The 20,158-nt window shown below is 47.9% G+C and overlaps 1 protein-coding gene across 1 annotated transcript in view; it reads right to left on the bottom strand.

Moving 5' to 3' along the window:
* Nucleotides 1–2,950, bottom strand: part of XYLT1 (xylosyltransferase 1) — a 232,915-nt gene extending 229,965 nt beyond the window's left edge. Inside the window, exon 1 of the mRNA XM_049639366.1 lies at nt 2,915–2,950. Coding sequence (XP_049495323.1) covers nt 2,915–2,950 — 36 coding nt within the window. The remainder of the gene's footprint in view (nt 1–2,914) is intronic.
* Nucleotides 2,951–20,158: the final 17,208 nt, after the last annotated feature.

The following is a 20,158-nucleotide window of genomic DNA, read 5'->3' as shown; positions in this document are numbered from 1 at the left end:
GGTGCTGGGGTTTGGCGATTCAGCAGATTAACAACCACTTAGTAGATTTGGGACCTCAGGCAAACTACTTAGTTTCTGTGAGCTTAACTTTTCTCAACCACACCCTGTGAATAGGTGGGACTGTATTCTCCAACAGAGCTACTGCAAGGAAGGAAGGAAAGGACAGTCTAGGACTGTTTTCGAAGTTAAAGGGGACACAAATAAATAAGGACACTAGCTTAAGAGGTGGAAATCTGGACTGTTCATGTGTATAGAGAGTCACCTCCTCATCTTGGAAGTGGGCTACCACAGACATTACAGGTGATCATGCATGTTTAATAAAACCAGCTATTTTTAACGTCTGCTGCGTGGTTAGAAGCTCAGAAACAAGGGCACCGGGGTGGCCTCAGTGGGCGTCTGACTCTTGATTTCAACCCATGTCACGTCCCAGTTTGTGGGATCAAACCCTATGTCAAGCTCTGTGCTGACAGCACAGAGCCTGCTTGGGATTCTCTCCCTCCCTCTCTCACTGTCTCTCCCCGGCTCACACTCACTCTGTCTTAATCTAAATAAACAAATTTTTAAAAGCTCAAAAACTATCTCCTCTTTGTCATCTTCTTCCAGGCTTTTGAAGGCTAAGACCTACCCCTCCACCCCCAAACCAATCAGCCACAATTCTTCTCCACGGCCACTCATTATAGATCCCAGCTGAACCAATCCCATTTGACAGTAGTGAAATGGGCAAATTTAGCCATCTCCTTTTCTGTGTTTATTCTGTGCCAAACACATGAAATCCTTGCCACTCTGCCAAGGCAGGTATCATGCTACCCCTTTTACAGATCAGATTAACTGAAACTCAGGGAGGATCGTTTGCCCAGAAACACAGGTCTGATACGGGTTGGAGCCAGGACTGATGCTTAGGTTTGCAAGTGGCCTGAAACAGGCACCTTCACCAATATCCTGGTCCTTTACAAAACCATGAACTTAGTGAATCGGGATCTCTGGGTCAGGAGCCCAAGAACCTGCGTTTTCATTGAACAGTCTTGGCTGAGTCTTATGCATACTGAAGCTTGACAAGACCTGCACTGTAGCATGGGTAATTTAAGACCGGAAGCATCCGCAGTGACACAGACAGCCAGTGCGAGACCAAGAATAGGTCCCCTCTGATCCCCAGCCAGTCACCAAGGCTCTGAGGTGTTCATCCAACTCCGATGTTCACGTTTTGCATCCGCTAGACATTTCCATGATGTGTGTGTGTGTGTGTGTGTGTGTTTGAGGGCTCTAACTGACCAGACTGGGTGACTTAGAAACAGAATTGTATTTCTCATAGTCTTGGAGGCAGAGAGGTCCAAGATCAAGGTGCTGGTGCATTCAGGATCTGGCAGGACTTCCTAGTTCATGGACAGCTTTCTTCTTGCTGTGCCGTCACCTAGACGAATGGCTGAGGGAGCGTTCCAGTGTCTTCATTTATAATGGCACTCCTTCCGTTTTTGAGAGCTTTGCCCTCAGCAGCCCCCACCACACTGTGGGTCAGGATTTCAACAAATTAATTTAGGGGGACAAACCATTCCATCCACAGTGGGGTACAAGGTGTTTTCTGCTCCTTCCTTTTTCTCCACTTACATGGTGATGACCTCCTTCTTGCCCCAGAAACCCTGACCATCACCTTCATCTTTCCAGCTTTCTTTCCCCAGGGATAAGTGGCTCCTTTGGACTCCTCAGGATTTGTTCACAGCCATGAAGGTGCTCACACAATGGGACTTTCTCTGCCAGGTGTCCCTCTGGGATTTCACAAGGAGCTTAGCTCATGTGTCCGTGGCTCCTGGGATGAAGGCTGGGGACGTGCATGGCAGGCAACACTGGTCGATGAGGGAGGGATTCCAACAGCACACAAGACCCCTTGTTCTCTCAGAAAGGCTACACTGGGAATACAGATGCCGGCCAGAATCACACAGCCCTCACCTTGTTGGAAAATGCAAACTCATCTCGAAGAAAGACTGAGCAAACAGAAACCTCACAGAGAGGTCAAGGACACTGGCAGTGCTTTAGAGAGACGGTGCTGCAGAGTTGGGCCCTTTCAACTGGGTGCAATTTCCTTACTCTGTCCTGTCTCTGTGGTCTTCCAAGTTTTAAGAATTTACAGGTCTCTTTACCACTTGGCCTTCCTTCCACAGATTGTAACCCACACCCCAGAACCGAGCCACAGGACCTCAAAATGAAGTTCGGGGCCTTGGAGTTAGTGAATCACCTTGGAAGCTACAAAAGGCCATAGATGCATGAAACTCTGGAAGGACTTCAATGGTTCTCCAGGTGGGTGTGAACACCTGTGAGAATAAACAGTTATCCAGTATCTAAACCACACACTTGGTTCTGTGTATGCCTTAAGAGGTTTTTTAATTCTTTGCAAACCACACGGAATTAGAATTCTTCGAACAATAAGGTTTTGAACACACCTACCTAAAAGAGGAGAGGCTTGTGGTAGGAAGTGTTAACATGGGATGGCCAATTGGTGGCCTCTAGATGATTCGTGCTAGGTGGTATTTTTTGGCCTGTAATATCGATGACAGATTTTTCCTTGTTGCCCATGTTCTAAAACCAGGATAGTTCACATGCAAATCCAGATTTCTCATTTCTCTTTTAAAAAATGAGAGATTTAGGGGTGCCTGGGTGGTTCAGTTTGCTAAGCGTCTGACTTCAGCTCAGGTCATGATCTCATAGTTCATGAGTTCGAGCCCCGTGTCAGACTCTGTGCTGCCAGCTCAGAGCCTGGAGCCTGCTTCAGATTCTGTGTCTCCCTCTCTCTCTGCCCCTCCCCCACTCATGCGGGCACACTCTCTCAAATATAAACAAATATTAAAAAATAATTGAAAATGAGAGATTTACCAACACTGCACGTGTCCCTGCAAGACAGCAAAGCTTCTGGCTGGATCGCTACCTGGTCACTGCCAACAACTGTATCGGTCACCTCCATTCACTAAGGCAATTCGCCTAAGGTCACATGGCTGGTATCAACAATTATCAGAAGAGCAGTTAACATTGGCTCATAGTGAAAACAAAGCACTGTCCTAAGTGGGTAGTAAGAACCATCTAATTTAAACCTCTTAATGTAGGTATTAACAGACCCATTTTACAGACGATGCATTCGAAGCTCAGAGGAGAAAGGAATTTGCTCAAAGTCACTTGTTAGTAAGTGGTAACCTTCCCATCTCCTCGTGTGTGTCTTCAGGCCAGTGACTTGTCACAACGGCAACCATCCTAACAACAACCTTCTGAGAGGGACAAAGTGAAGACCGACTCAAATGGTGGAGCAGAGCCTTGCTCAGTCCTGGTGCACAGTGGGCGAGCCACAAGTGTCAGTTCCTCTAGAGGACAATTACTACCACTCTGTCGTGTTCGGCTTTTCATAGCTCAGACCAGAAACAAGACAGGCCACGTGCCAGGAGAAACCTGAGAAACGCAGCCTCCACCCACCACTGCTGGGCAAGAGGTGCTGGTAGCTGTCTCCAGGGCTCCATGTCCTTCTGAAGCTGGCCACCTGAACTCCGTGTGGACGCAAGCCACAGCTCAAGCTCAGCGCGATAATTAGCTTTCTCCCCAGGCACATGCTGTGGCACCTGCCAATTTTGCACTCACTTGCTGTGGTCACCAAAATGGCAGACGGCCCACTGGAGCCAATGCCACTGAGTGTCCCGCAGACACTGCCGCAAGTTCCAGAGAGACTATGCTTTGCTCTACAGCTTCTGGCACCACTGAGTAGGCCTTCTGTCCCACGGGCAAACAGTTCAGGTTTAAGACCCAGAATCCAAGACTGAGCACCAGGAGACTTAGAGGTGGAGGATAGGTGTTCAGTGCCTCCCTGCCAAGTGCCCAAGGTGGCTACTACTAAGCAATTACTCGGCCTCAAAGTTTCAATACGGCCCTCTGGGCAGCCATTACTAACAGATTCTGATTGTCCTAGGAGATGCAAAATTATTTCTGTCCCTGACTTGAATCAAACCCTTCATTTTCTGGTAAGGAAAAGAAGATTCAAGATGAGAAGTGAATGTCCTAAGGGCCTGGTCTAGAATCCAAGGTTCTTAATACCAAATCCTGGGTTCATCCCTTTTTGCCAAAGTCATTTTCTATGTTTGTCCCTTCTGCCTTTTCTTCATTTTCTCTTCTTCGGCTCCCACACAAGAGCCTCTAACCAGGACATTTTCTGTTCAAAGGATAGCATATCCCAGCTCTGGGAAAACCAATTCAGCAGTGTTTCAGGTCTGGAGTGTTTCCAGGATGCCACACACAGACCCGCTGATTCAAGCCATGGGGGAAAACTGATCCCAGGATGCCGGGCACAGGGTGATGAAGGGGAGAACTTCACAGTGCTTGCAGAGGGGACACCCCCAACTCCAGGCTGTGCCTCAGAACAGGGGAGCCTCCTTCCTGGGCCGGAAAAGAGATGGCTGGTCATCAAACATGCAGGAGACAGAGGGTTCCTATGTTCAGAGTCAAGGTCAAAGTCAGGTGGTTTCAGAGCATAGAGACTCAGGGTCTCCTTCCTGCCTCCTGGCCTTCTCCTAGGTTTCTTAATGTTATCAACGGTGGGGATGACAGTGACAGCACCAATGACAGTGGCCATTAGGACAGCTATTTTCAAAGTCCTCATGAAGCAACACAGTTAGCAGTTCATGCACATTATTTCAATAAATCCTCGTCCCATCCTCAAGGCCTGGCTACCACAGGATGGCCATCAAGTCTGGAAACAGATGGTTTTATATCATGCTCTTAGAGTGAGAGGCCCCTGATGGCCATGCACATTCACCTCTGTTGCCAGAGTACGGACACCCTGTGGTACTGTTGCCAATTTACAGAGGAGAAAACAGAGGCTCAGAGAGGTTACATGAGTTGCCCAGAAGCCACAGAGATTGGCCCACTGAACCTTCTAATCCTCATAGACGTTAGGAAAAAAAAAAGTAACCAGAACCCTCAGATGTGGTGTGGTTTGACTTAAACGATACACAGCGCTTTTTACATTTTTTTTTTTCTACTAGTTGCCAACCCCCAAAGATTGGGTGATTTCAGAACATCCAGATTTATGGCTTTCCTTAGAATGTCCAAAGATCTGGCCAAGTGGGCATGCTGGTTGGCATGGCTGAACTGGAGAAAGTTGCTACTTCCTTAAGGTAGGTACACACCCTCCTCTAAGCTACGGCCCTGCCCCACCCACCTGGGCGAGCCCGAGTTGGTGACCACTCCCCCCCCCATATCTTTGCCACCAGGGTTTATCGCTGTGCCATTTTACCCACTCAATGGTTGATTCATCAGGACCCCACCCTCACTTCCAGTCCCAAGAAAGCAACGTTTGGGATGCCTTCACCTAAAAAGGATCAAAGTTCTACTAATCCACAGTAAGTTCAACACTATGGTTTATTCATTTACAAGCCTCTACCTGGAGCTCAATAGCTTTGATTTTTCCTGGGGTGGTGGGATCACACAGGGAGGTGGTGATGGGGACGCTTCAGTGCAGAGCACAGAACAGGAAGAGGTTATTAGCACCACTGTTTTCTGGCTTCCTGCGTAGCCATCGCACGCAGCTGCCTCTGAACTGGCTGTTTGTTCCTAGCTGTCCCGGAAGGAAGCGCGCTCATCACCCACGACAACAGAATTGGCCCTAGGAACCGAGAACGTGCGCAGGGGCTCCGAGTCCCAGCTCTCCTTCTGTACGGAGCAACCCCAGAGCTGCCCAGACAGGAAAATGGGAAGAAAGCACAGCCTGGGATACAGCATCCTGTAGCCCACTGACAAAGCCCCAGCTGGGGGACAGGGAAAAGGAGGAGGAGGCCAGAGGAAGGGGGTTCGGCAGGGCACATGGATTGTGTACAATGAGCTCCTTTCATCAGTGAATAGAGGACTCTCCTCAACTCAGTCTCAATGGCTTTGTTTCTTAAACGACCCATTCTACACCCAGAAAGCCAAATTTGCCAGACCCTGTGCCAAGGTCAGGCAAGAGCCTGAGACCCCCAAGCAAGCTGCTAATCAGCACCCAGGAGACAACCACAGTGCCCAGTGCCATTTGGCTGACCTGAAGTCTACAAAGATCCCCTTTTATTTTTATGCTTTTCTGCAGTGGGGTTGGGCACTCGGGGTTGGGGGGGGGGCTCACTCACACGCGTGACATGTTTGGCATAACTGTAGGATCTATTCAGGGTAGTAAGTGTTTCCTTCCCACAAACTTCATTGAGACATCTGCACAGAGGGGGCAGGGCAGGACGAGAAAGGACTGGAGAAGAGGCCAGTTCAAGTCTGCAGTCTCAAGTTGACCCAATTCACGATGTGGGAATAGTCACTGCTGATGACCAAGCAGGAGCCCCTGTGTTGCAGGCACATTGAGAGCCTCATCTTCAGAGATTTATTGCACAGGTAGCAAAGAGCCAACTGGGGGCCTACGGACCAGGATTCAGTTCAGACATGTTTTGTTTACCCTGTACATTATTTTCAAAAGCAAACTGTTAAATACCATGCCAACACTTAATATTTGGGAGGTCCCACGTAAAACTGCAAAGTCCTGGCATTTCTTAGAAAACCCTAAGACTTGGAAACACAAATCCATCACCTCCCTAAGGTACCAGTAGTATGGATCTGGGAAGCAGCTGTCTCCCTTAGAAGGGGCATGTGCCCTCCAGGCTACCCAGCCCGCAGACAGGCTTCCCTTATGAAGGAGGCCTGGCGGCTGCTATGGGCCCTCAACTCCGCGATCTGATTTATTAAGTCTCAACACTCTCAACGGTGGCCCTGGGATGAGAGATAAATACACAATATGTATCATAGACTGGTCTTAAGGCCAACTTGGCTACAAAATCCAAGGACAGTTTGACCTAAGAAGCACAGATGAACACACATCCGAGACACTGCGTCTGCAGCTGAGTCCCCTCATCCGGTAGAGGTGAGGGTCCCCTTCCCAGCTAGCTACTGTTTTCACAACTTGTCCTGCTTTCCCAAGACCCCGGACTACCTTCTTTGTACGCATATCTGAAGCCCTGTGGCTATCAACCTAGACAGCACTCTCATTTTCACTGAGCCCACACTAACTGTACCTGAAGCCACACAGGGTTGGGATTTAAAAGATGAATCCTCAGAACCCGGCCAAATTAGGAGTTGCAGGAGGTTTTCCTGAGGTCAAGTGCCTGCTGCAAAGATGAGCCTTGGGCATCAAAGACCGAGCAGAAAGCAGATGAACTCAACCGACTGGCCACCATGTGAGATGAAGAAACAGAGAGGTTCCTCCATGTGGCATATGTAGCTTATCTGGCAAGCTGTGGTTTCCTGGGAAGTTATTACCTACACCGACATCATAAAATGCAAGCAAGTTCCCAATTTAGCCAAGGCTACAAAAGCTCAACACAAACAGGGCAGGCCCCTCAGTGGTGGCAGGTACAGCGTATTTTATTACAGCTTTTCTAGGTCCAAGAAGGTGGGTTGACATTTACTGCATCTGCTTCTGTCCTATGTAGCCAAGACTGTTATTCTTCAAGCTCTGTATATGACTGAGTCTGTGTGTGTGTTCGTGCATACATGCGTACACGCAAACATCTGTGAGCATTCACTTGCATGAACACGTGGTCTCTTCCGCTTGAAGCCTTCCAAAAAGCTGACATGAGATTTCTAAGTTTTGTTTGCCTGCTACCCCTAATTTTGGGGAATTGCCTCTAAGTCACCCCACTCCTAGTACTAATTTCCAATGGCCACTGTGTGAAGGGAGGGAGGGCCATGGCAGCAGAGATCCCACTCCGCAGACTTCTTTCTGAGCTGTGAGGTGAGGAAGAGGGAAAGCATGCAGTATTTTATTTCTGCACTTTGCATTTAGTTATAATTATTCATGCAGGAGCATCGTTAAACACCAAAAGGGGGAAATATTACAGTTGCTGATTTCACACACTAACTGTATTTACATGCTAACAGCATTTCTCAGGGACAATTATCTTATTACTAGTGCACTAATCTTTTCAATCTTTCCAACACAGTTTACAGCTGTAGACTTCAAAAATTAAGGCTAATTAAGACCCTGTTTTTCAGCAGGTATGGTGAACCACTTATACATTTTAACTGAATCAAAGACCATCAGTATCAGGACAGAGTTTGAAGGGGGCGGGGATGGGGGGGGCATACAGTGTCACAGGCAGAGAGAAGAGGCTGTGTACCTTCCATTAATTGGAGGGCTGCAACTCTCCCAATGGATTCTAGAACCCAGTAGACAAATTCCATCAATCGACAGACCTGTAGGTATCAGGACCAAGGACAGCTGGCTTGGCCCATTCAAGGGTCAAGTGAGTATTTTGCATTTGATTACCTATTTCCATTCTTCAGTGGCTGAGAAGATGGACTCCTGTACCGGTCCACCTGTATTCAAATGCTGGCTTGGCGGCTTACTCTGCTTATCCTTCAACAAGCTACTTAGCCTGTTGATGCCTTGGTTTTCCCATATGAAACCAGAGCATTAGTAACACCCGCCACTGAAGCCTGTGCTCAGGACTGACTGAATTCACATTTGTAAAACACTTGGAATCATGTCTGGTTCATAATCATCATCAAATAAGTATTTTTTCCAAAAGTGCGGGCTATAAGAACTAATCACTGGAGGCTGTAACATACCTCAACAACATCTGTTTTCTAACACATTCTTGACCTCATGCAATCTCACTGCATTATGAGCCATTTGAGAACTACTAATATATAATCATCGCTGTATTTATTGTGTCTGTGAGCAATGCATTCTCCAATTACTTGTCCTGGTATCTCATTAGCTGCCATATAAAACCAGCACCTTGGATCATCCGTGGTATTTTTTTGTTTTGTTTTAAATCACAGAGAAGCAGACCTCTCCCTGAAAGGCTGTCATGGGAACCCAGATTTGAGGCCCAACTCCTCAGACCCCAAGCACGCTTCCAACCATCTAATTACTGCATATGAGGAGCTGCTGATCCGTTTCTCGCTGTACTGGGACTGCTGAGTTTCCTCAAGCACCTGCTGTGTGCTTCGACCTGGGCTTGGCCATCTACAACCCCATCTTTTAAGCTCTCACACCAAGCCTCCAAGTAGGCACTGTGAAATGGAGAATGTGGAGAAGGTAACGCTGCCCCCGTTTGACAGATGAGGAGACGGAGGCTTCAAACAACTCGTCTCTGATCGCTCAAGTTGCTAACCAAACCAAGTTGTGACGTGCCTCTCACAATTAACCTTCTCTCCTTCCCCATTTTCTTAAGCTGGCTGGGTCCATCTGTCAAGGTGATTACTGCCACTAACAGAATCAATGGTAACAACCACCACCAGCACCAACATATGCTACCTGCCAGGCACTATTCTAAGCCACTGACTGTCCTATAAAGGCACAGACTATTATTAGCCTCTATTTCACAGATGAGGAAACTGGGCTCAAAGGGGTTCTAGGAGATGCCCAAAGCCACACAGCTACAAAGTGCTGGAGCCAGAATTTGATCAAATTCAAGCTCCAGAGGCCCTGCCCCTCAACACTCTGAAATATAGCCTCTCATAAAGCCTGCGGAATTCAACAACTGTCGCCCTTTCAATAAACACCTAGGGTGCAACAAGCTGATGGAATAGGGGTGAATGGATTCAATCACCATCTATCAAACAAGGATGACAAAATTCATGACTTGGTTCTGTTTGTGGGAAATGCCGTCCAAGAGGAGGATGTGGGGAGGACATCAAACATAGGAACTTCAACCTAGTCGGGCAATGAAGACGATTCTTTCAGGGAGTGACAATTAAAATGGGCTTCAGGGGCTCCTGGGTGGCTCAGTGGTTTAAATCTCTAACCCTTGATTTCGGCTCAGGTCATGATCTCACGGTTCATGAGTGCAAACCCCCCATCAGGCCCTGCACTTACAGTGCAGAACCTGCTTGGGATTCTCTCCCCCCTTCTCTCTCTGCCCCTCCCCCACTCACATACACTCTCCCTCTCACAATCAATCAAAGTAAAATAAAGTAAAATAGAATGGGCTTCAAAGAATAAACAAGGGTCAACTCACTTGAGATGGGAAAGCCCATAAGCATTTTAGGCACGAAGTACAGCATTAGCAATGCTTTTAAGCAACAAAGAGAGGCAGCCCAATCCTAGCATGTGGAGGGGTGAGGGGCATAAGGGGACACAGGAGGACCTGGTCAAAGGGCCAGGCCAGGCAGACCCTGTGGGTTCCAAGGAATTTGGATTTCATGCCAACAGCAGTAGAGAATGATGGAGAAGGTTCATGTGGGGAGTGACGGGACTCCTCCCTAGAAGCCAGCTTTCCCTCCCACGTCCTAGATCATTGTTAAACGGCTTCACACAATTGGATGTAAAGGTACCTCGGAAAACCTTTTCAGTGGACCAACACAGTTAAAGTTCTCAAGATGAACTTCAAGTGGTTTCTACTTCACATTTTTAGGGATCATAACACATCCCACACTGTCTAAGCCATAGGTTGCTACTACCTACCAAGCTTTACAAGTGATTTAATCCTCATTGTTATAGACCATGGGGGGGAGGGGAAATCAAGAAATGGCATGTTGCAGCATATTCAAGTCTGAAGTATCTTCTGTCTAAAAAAAAAAAAAAAATCAAAGACAAAAAAAAAATCAATCTCAGACAAACGTCAATTTGCAGCTCTGAAGTTCTATGGCTTATGAAAATGCCAGGGGCATTTGTATATTGAAAAAGATGAATGGCAACCCCCCAACATGCACACACACACACAATCAAACTATATCCTATGTCCTGTCAGTTCCCTTTTACTGACTGCTACTGTGTGCTCTGTGTTTATTTCAACTTGATAGCTCATGTGACCCCCATTCAGTTCGCCTCAAACTGAGGACATGGGTGTCCAATACTAAAATCAGGATGTCCCAAACGAGGACAAATAGGTCTCTCTAGCCACAACAACCACAGGTATTATAAAGAAAACATGGGCTCCAAGAAGTAAAGTTATTATCATCACATGGTATGTAACAACTGGGGACCAAGGTTTAATCCTGTGGGCAAAGACAGCCAGCCTTCTACCTGCCCTGGAGGACTTTGAAAACCACTTGGTTGGCTCATTGTCCCCCTCCTACAAGCCTCTCAAGACCTCGACCTGACTCACATCCTGATGGGGAAGGTCTTTGTGGGAAGAAAGCTGTGATCCCATTCCAGGGGTTCATTCTTGCCATAGCCCTCTGTTCCAAAGAGAACCAGAATACTCAGGGACCCCCCAAGACCCAGACACCCTAACCCTAACCCCTAACCCTAAACCCTACTTTCTGTTTCTGGCTTCACCATGTGATGCGTGCGAATTTTGAGCATTTGAGCACTTCAACTCACCCTAGGACGATCTCACCTAGAAGTGCCGGCCAGACAAACAGCTCTGAATCAGAGCTGAATCAGGTGCAGGGCATGCAAAAGAAATTCCTGGCTTCGGCTGAGTTCTAGAACCGAAGAGCTACAAAGAACCTGGAGACTGTCACACCCAGGTATGCTCACTGCACAGCCAGAAAACACTGGGGCTCAAAATAACAGAGTAGTTGCATCGTGCTTTTTCTCCTTTGCCATTTTCTCGTAGTTGAAGGAAAATAGTCAAACACGGACACTCACAGGTGAGGGGTTTTTACCTCCCTAGGCATGCCAGACAGCTGACACTCAATAGATTTTCAGTGAATGGATGGCATCAGCAAGCATTTGCCAGGCACAGCATGAGAGGGACAGGGTGTGGGGGGAGAGGGGCAGGGTGTGGGGGGAGAGGGGCAGGGTGTGGGGGGAGAGGGGCAGGGACACTGTGGTTCCCACACCAAATGGGTGCTCGCTTGTTGCAAAATACGTTTTTTTTTTTTTAAACAAAGATAACCATTTTAATATAATCACCTCTCTAATTTTGATTAGATCTACTGGGTTTGCTTAAGAGTCCAAGCCCTTAAGGGGAAATCCGCTTAAGGTTTTCTTCTGCCAGATCACCAGAAAGAAGCCGTTTTCCAAAAGGTGGCCCTTCGGTGAAGCTGCCCACATAACTGAACCTAAAATCCTAGACCATATTTCAATAAAATGCCTCCTTCTAAGGAAGTCATTTCTGGGAATCTTTCCTCTCCTTCAAATAAGGCAATAATGGCTGCCACTGATTAATCATCGATTACAGGCCAGGTACTTCTTTGGCTCTAACTCATTGAAACTCTCATTCTTACCTTCAGGACAACACTGTGAGGCAGAGAGCCCCAGTTCACAGCTGACAAAAGTGAGGCTAAAAGTTCAATGACTGCTCCAGTGACACAGAGCTAGTGGGAGACAGAGCTGAGATTTGAACTGGGTCTTACTTCCAAGTCTAAGCTCTTTAATGTTTATTTGAGAGACAAAGAAAGAGAGAGAGAGAGAGAGACAGCGTGCGAGGGCAAAGGAGACAGAGCATCCGAAGCAAGCTCTATACTGACAGCAGCAAGCCCGATGCGGGGCTCGTACCCACGAACCTGTGAGCTCATGACCTGAACTGAAATGGGACGCTCAACCGTCTGAGCCACCAGGCACCCCAAAAGTCTAAGCTCTTTCCTACGACGTCCTACTAACCTCTGATTAAAGCCGACCACCCCTTTCTTGTTACACTTTTCCATGCACAGAACTCTCCAAGGAGCTCAATTTTTACAAGCAGTACAAAACAAGGAATCAGGAAACCTCTGTCCACTCTCAGCTTTATCACAACCAATGCACCATTCTAAGTGCGCTGCAAAGTGACTAAGTCTTCACTGCTTCATCCGTTCAGTGGGTACAGCTCCCAACCACTTCTGCAAACTCTTGCCAGAAACCAAGTGGAATGCAGCCAAAAGCGTACCTTCTAGAGCTAGAACTGTCAGAGGCCAGTGGCTCTTCCCGCGGGAGGTCTGTCTTAACGATCTTGCAAACACTCCTCTGAGCAGGCAGCCCGACACACTACATTCTACCCCGAGGAGTTACCTCCTAAAATAAACCCCGCTGACTTTAGTTAGCTCACCATGGACTATATATAGAAGAAAATACTCAAAAGGTTCCATCTGGCAGCAGCTTCGACCAGGCTCAGCCCAAACGGCTAATTTCTAACACAACCTGCAACACCTGACAGGCAGCTTTAACTCAGGTCAGTCGAGAGATGGGAAACCCCTGTGGGGTTAGCGCAGTTTGTCAGGGCATCGAGGCCCCGGGGATTCTGAGCAAACTATTACCACAGGAAAATGTGAACTCATCCCAAGGAGGGTGCCGCAGAGAAATCAGACAGGGGGCAGTGGGGAGGGGTCATCAGCCATCCAACTGTGCATTTTGAATATGTGCAATTTATCACGAGTCAACCATTCCCCAATAAAGCTGGACAGCACAGATTTGGGAAAACTAATGCCATTCAGCTTTAAGAGAGAATGAGGGGCCTCCGGGTGGCTGAGGCAATTAAGCACCTGACTCTTGGTTTCGGCTCAGGTCATGATCTCGCGGTTTGTGAGTTTGAGCCCCTAGTCTGGGCTCTGTGCTGGTGGGGCGGAGCCTGCTTGGGAGTCTCTCTCACCCTCTCTCTGCCCCTCCCCCACTCACACTGTCTCTGTCTCTCTCAAATAAATAAAAATAAAACTTTAAAAAAGAGAATTAGTAAAAGGCAATACCAAAATAAAATGGAGATCTGGGTTAGAAAATTGCTAACCTTTTGGCTCTGGCAGTCCATGAAATTACGGTTCTAAGTCCAGGCAAACACTATAGAAGGAAGATCAAAGACTTCTAGGAATTAATCTATTTACTCAACTAATAATGACTGCAGCTGTCATTTCCTGAGCTCTTGCAGCATTCCAGGCACCAGGCATGGTTTGCCATAACCATTATCTCATACTTCCCCACAGCCAGCCTGTGAAGCAGTCACTGGTATTCTTCCCATTGGATGGATGAGGAAACTGAGGCACAATGAGGTCATCTCTCCAGAATTCGGACCAGGTCATTTCAGAATTCATGCTCCTACTCACTGTGCCAAGCCCCTCCCCTGAATTATTACTGAGCACCTAATATGTGCTAGGCACTCTCTCAGTCTGGATTTGTAGCGACAGGGGTCACTTTGAAAAAAATTTTTTTTAATGTTTATTTATTTTTGAGAGAGAGAGAGAGCGTGGGCACAAGAGGAGGAAAGGGCAGAGACAGAGAGGGAGACCCAGAACCTGAAGCAGACTCCAGGCTCCGAGCTGTCAGCACAGAGCCTGATGTGGGGCTCAAACCCACAAGCCGTGAGATCATGACCTGAGCTGAAGTTAGACGCTTAACTGACTGAGCCAGCCAGATGCCCCAACCATGAGGTCCCAGGAAGGGGCAGATAAAAATGTGGGTCCTGGCACACTGTCTCCTCTGGGGTGTGCAGACACACACAGAGCTCCCCCAAGGGCTCACTGCAGCAAGAGGTGTTTTAAGGTCCTAGAGACTGTCGAAGCCAAGATGGCCCCAGAGGATTTTCTATGATGGTAGAAATGTTCTGTATCTGTGCTGCCCACTAGCCACATGTGGCTGCTGATTGCTTGAGATGTGGCGGGTGCCACTGTGGAACTGAATTTCTAACTCTTGTTGGTTTTAACCAACTTAGGTGTAAACAGCCATACACGTCTGGTGGATACAGTGCTGGACAGCGTGCACCTAAGGGACCTCACAGTCTCACCATGTCAGCAGAGCACGGCCGGGAGTAGGCCCAGGGGGAAGGCCGGCAGAGAGTCAGCACAGCCCATGGGAGATGAGCTCAGCAGCCTCAAGCTCTGTGTACCACCGATCCAACGGCTTCTCAAGCCACTGTGAGCCATCCAGAAGGCCGAGAGCTGTGTGGACACCCACCGACAGGTGCCGGGGAGGATAGTCTCCCACGATGTGCACTAATTAAACAGTAAGTCCTATGCAAGGTGCTTTAGTGCGTTACCTCCTGGGGACCCCCAAGGGGGTTACTCTTGTGCCAGGTAAGGAAACTGAAGCTCCGAGAGGTGAAGCCATTGGCAGAGCCGGGATTTGAACCCAGGGAGGTCTGATTCCAGGGGACAGATTCCAAACCACTACATAATCCTGTGTCCCAAGACAAAAGCACACCTCACTGCCTGCTCTGAGATGCGTCCGCTCACTCCCAACCATCTGGGGGCAGAGGCTTCTGTTCTGGTGGAAGGAGAAGGGCTGGGTCTTCTGAGAAAGACACAGGCAGATAGCAGGGAGTGGGACAGTCCTGTAGGACAGTCCCTCCAGGCAAACCCAGAGGAAATGCGGCTGCTTGCTTTTGCCCGGGGCCATTCCTTTGCCCAGGAAGGCCTTCTCCCTCCGGCCCACCTGCAGAGTTCTTATTTATCCTTCCCAATTCAACTCAGATATTTTTTTTCTTTGAATCCTTTCCTGATCTCTCAAAGATAAGTTGACCACCCCTGCATTCCTGGCTCACTCCCACCGCCATACCAACTCCAAGTACCTTGTGACTACTTCCTCCTTGGCACTGATCACCCTCAGAACTGGTGATGGGCAGGGCCTGCGTCTCACCCACCCTTGTTCTCCCAGAGGCAAAGAGGGTGCCTGACACGCGAGGTCCCTGCACAGCAAATGTTGACTTTGAATGGCAGCGATAAGAGGAATGGCTTAAACAAAAGGAACATTGACATTTAAGAGATGAATTAAGAACTGCCTTATGTCAAAGACAGAGTCGTGAGTATCTTTCAACATCTCAGGCCCTGGAGACAGGCCAGGGTGACTTTTCCAACTCAGCTAGACTCTAGCTGTGTGACCGGAAGCAAAGGGTCTTAACCTCTCGGAGCCCTATAATTCCTATCTAGAAGGTGGGAGAGCATGGGGTTCTACCTGAAGGCTTTAGCATGAGGGTCACCTGAGCTAATAAGGTATGGGAAGCATTTGGCATGAAGCCCTGGCTCAGAGCCTTTGGTAAACACTCACAATCGTTGGCAAAGCTGCTCAACAAATGGCTCAGGCATCGAAGCTGGTCTCGGGAAGATCTTAAGAACTGGTCGGCTCTGGGCCCAGCTTATCCCAACAAGAGCAGATCAGAGCGCAGGAGGAGGCATTGTCCCACCAACCTTGAGTAAACAGGTGGTTTACCCATGTCCTCTCCTCTGCTTCCCACCACGCTGCACCCATCTGGTCTCTCCCTGGCCAGGCCTGGTTCTCAGGGGCCCTCCGACAAGAGGCTGACGACCAGTCAGCCAGCAGTTGACTATGACTCTCACGGAGATTTTGGTTTTAGCCTACAAAGTATTTTATTCATTTATTTATTTAACGTTTATTCATTTATTTTTGAGAGCGAGAGAGCACACAAGCAAGGGAGGGGCAGAGAGAGAGGGAGACACAGAATCCGAAGTGGGCTCCAGACTGCGGGCTGTCATCTCAGAGCCAGATGTGGGGTTCAAACCCATAAACCGTGAGATCACGACCCGAGCCCAAGTCAGACGCTCAACTGGCTTGAGCCACCCAGGCGCCACAGTCTGCAAAGCATTTTAAACATTTTCAACTAAGTTGCCGAAGTCGAAAATTCAGGAAGACTGTACGTTCAAATTCCGAATGTCCAGCCTTCCTTGGAAAATGAGATCTGGCCTCACTGGGTCCCCACCTGCAGTCAGCTGGAGCTGGGATGCCTGAGCAGGCCCCATGTGGCCACCACACTTGCTTTCACTACCTGCCGGGCTCAGAAGGCATCTAACTTTCCAGGTCCTTCTCAAGGAGAAGGGATCTGGCCAGAAACAGGTACCTGCCACTGTTTTACTTAGGAAAGCAGTTTGCTAGGGTCAGAGAGCAGCTCTGAGTTTGAGTCAAAATCCATAGACTCCAAACCCACCTGATTTCCCTTTGACACCACCAGTAGGTGAAGATACAGATGAGGGGCACCAGTCAGTTAAGCATCTGACTTGGGCTCAGGTCATGATCTCACAGTTTGTGAGTTCAAGCCCCATGTTAGGCTCTCTGCTGTCAGCACAGAGCTTGCTTTGGATCCTCTGTCTCCTCCTCTCTCTCTGCCCCTCCCTCACTCACGTTTTTTTTCCTCTCTCTCTCAAATAAATAAATAAATGAATGAAAACATTAAAAAAGACACAGATGAAGAAATGGTTCTGTTTGATAATAACCTAACCATGCCTTTGCTGCCTCTCTCACGTAGAAAGGTAAAAATAAATCACTCGAGGCACAGCTTATCAATCTACAGCTGATAAAGGGGTGTCAGGTGGTGCTATAACCTTTCCATCGGACGAGGCCTGGACGAGCTCCTGATTCCAGCTTAGAGCACGGTCCTTAAGAGACGCAGATGCTGCAAAAAGACTTGGCCCTCAAAGTTCTCCGCATTCGCTCACGGCGCAAAGAGGGAACGATACGGAAAGAAATACAGCCAGATGCAGAGACAAAGAGGCTCACGTCACCGTTCTGCTTCCTCTGAGGTGTGGCCACCTCTTTCGAGAGGTGACAACGATTGCCCTAGTAAAAGTGGGCCCCCACTCTTCCCCCCACATGCTCACACACACATGCTCACACCCCACTGGCTGCTTCCACCCCAGAACTTCCCACCTGAGTTATTTGTTCTACGCCCTCCCTCCCGCTAGACTGCACACTCCACGAAGGCAGGGACCTTCTCTGGTTTGGTCTGCTTCCGCACAGTTCTCTGGTTCTTGCACTTCAGCCGGCACTTGGCAGCAAAAATCAGGCCCCTACTGAAAATTTGCTCAGGGCATCGATGATACAATACAAGGTGCCCTGCACCGTTTCCAGACCACCAGCGCCTACACAACAGTTTCGGGATTCTTGCCTATTTCTCTAGCACACGTACAACTCGGTACTGTCTCCAGGCAACTCTCGTTTGTTGAAATAGGTCTATTAAAAATATCAGACTTTATGGAAAGATATCTAGGCAATCGAGGGGCACTTGTGATCGATGTGCTTTGGAACTGACCATCACTTATTAGCCGTGTGACCTTGTAAAAGTGGGTTCACCTCTTTGTGCCTCAGTTTCCCCACCTGTAACACAGTAATGATTGCAACCTCCAAATGATAGGGGCAAATGAGCTAAAACATGTAAAGTTAATTAATAGCAAGTGCTTAGAAAAGTGTACGGGACAAATTCTGTATGTGTGTAGATACGTATATAATGGAATATTACTCAGCCATCAAAAAGAATGAAATCTTATCATTTACAACAACGTGGATGGAGCTAGAGTGTATTGTGCTAAGCAAAATAAGTCAGAGAAAGACAAATATCCTATGATTTCACTCATATGTGTAATTCAAGAAACAAAACAGATGAACATAGGGGAGGGGAAAGAAAAAAGAGAGGGAAACTAACCATAAGAGACCCTTAATGATAGAGAACAAGCTAAGGGTTGATGGAGAGAGGTAGGTAAGGGGATGGGCTAAATAAATGAGTGATGAGCATTAAGGAGGGCATGAGCACTGGTTATTATATCTAAGTGCTAGATCACTAAATTCCTCTCCTGAAACCTAAATAAAATACATAAATATATAAATGACAATTTTTAAAAATGTCATTCACATAACAGCTAAAAACCACTTTTGGAGACACAGGCTTTGCCTCTACTTTGCCACAACCTAGATGTGTAAAGGCTTCCCTCTCCCTGTGCCCCCATTCTCCCTTTATTTATTTATTTATTTATTTAAGAGTTTATGTATTCATTTTGAGAGAGACAGTGCAAGTGGGGGAGGGGCAGAAAGGGGGAGAGAGAGAGAATCCCAAGCAGGCTCCCCACTGTCAGTGAAGAGCCTGACATGGGGCTTGAACTCATGAACTGTGAGACCTTAACCAGAGCTGAAATCCAGAGCAGGACACCCAATGGACTGAGCCAGCCAGATGTCCCCTCCCATGACTTAAATGAGGTTGTTGGGCCAGACGCTCTTAAGACTCAGTCCTTCACCCACCTCTGATTCTCAGATTTTCAATTTGTGGATGACCCTACGTTAAAAGAAAAAAAAAAGGGGCGGGGGATAAAACCTGAATCTACACAATCTACACAATGGAAGCCCAAGAGAGGAGCTAGGAGACCAGGGGGGAGGTTATTCACATTCCAAACAGATTTGATCTCACAAAAGGATTAACAGCAGAGTTGCTTTAAATAGCAGTTTAAGCCTTGTTTATGGATTACTAAATACTTCATGGGGAGGTGGAGGGCCCAGGAACTTGTGGCAAAAGCATGATTAAATTAGGTCCAACGAGAAATTTAACAAGTGAGTATGTTTCCCTTAAAATTATGAGTGTCGACAAGAGAAACTACCCCATTTCAAAGAAATCTATTCCTACCCAATGTTTTAGTTGACCATCAATTGCTTTAAAGAAGGCACGCCTGCATCCACGAGCCAGTTTAGAGCAATAATCCAGCCTGTTTGTTTTTAAACCCCTGCTATAACAACACTGATAATTTATTAAATGCAGTAACTGCTTGTAATGCACCATCACTGCTGAGCATGTGACCTGCAACATTTCATCTAATCATCAGAACAACCCAGTGAGGTAGGCATGATTGTAACCATAATTTTAGGGATGAAGAAGCTGAGGCTGAGAGAGGGGACATGGCTCATCCAGAAGGAGTGGATGGCAGAGGGAGAATTCAAGCCCAAGTACGATGGGAACCGTGCCCTGAGGTTATATTATAAAAGGCAGAATCCTTGCCTCAAGGAGGAGACAAAAGATCAGCTAAAGAGGTCAAAGGATAGATAATAAGGATGATAAATGCCTTGAAAGAGACTTTTGTGAGGACAAAGAGGAGAGCAAGGACTCGGGGTGTGCCCACAGCCTGGTGTGAGCTCAGATGTGAGCTCACAAAGTCAGATGTGAGCTCAACCCAGCCCTCAGTTGTTAGCCCACACTCCAATGTCCGGATTCTCTCCTCCATCCTTAATGCCGGGGATACTCTCATCAGAACGACTCTGAGCACAAACCAGTCCGTCCTGGGGGACCGTGCTCCCCAAAGGTGGGCTGCGGGCTTGGGAGGTGAAGAGAGAGAGGAAGTCTGTCACCGACCCCCTCCCGGTGCCTTACCGGGCTACCTGAGAGCTTCTCGCTGCCTCATTTTCCTCCCTTGAAAAATGGGGATATTAGCTACCCCCTACGTCCCTCGGCAGGGAAGCGCTGGTGATTAATTAGGTAACATCTGTGAAGCACTCCCAGCTTTCTGGAGAAGGGCACCTTGGGAGAGGAGCTATAAAAACACGGAGGAGCAAGCT

The sequence above is a fragment of the Panthera uncia genome, chromosome E3 (genome assembly GCF_023721935.1).
Source record: "Panthera uncia isolate 11264 chromosome E3, Puncia_PCG_1.0, whole genome shotgun sequence".
In the NCBI taxonomy this organism is placed as follows: Eukaryota; Metazoa; Chordata; class Mammalia; order Carnivora; family Felidae; genus Panthera; species Panthera uncia.
The sequence above is the reverse complement of the archived record's forward strand: the minus strand, read 5'-3'. Positions and strand labels throughout refer to the sequence as shown.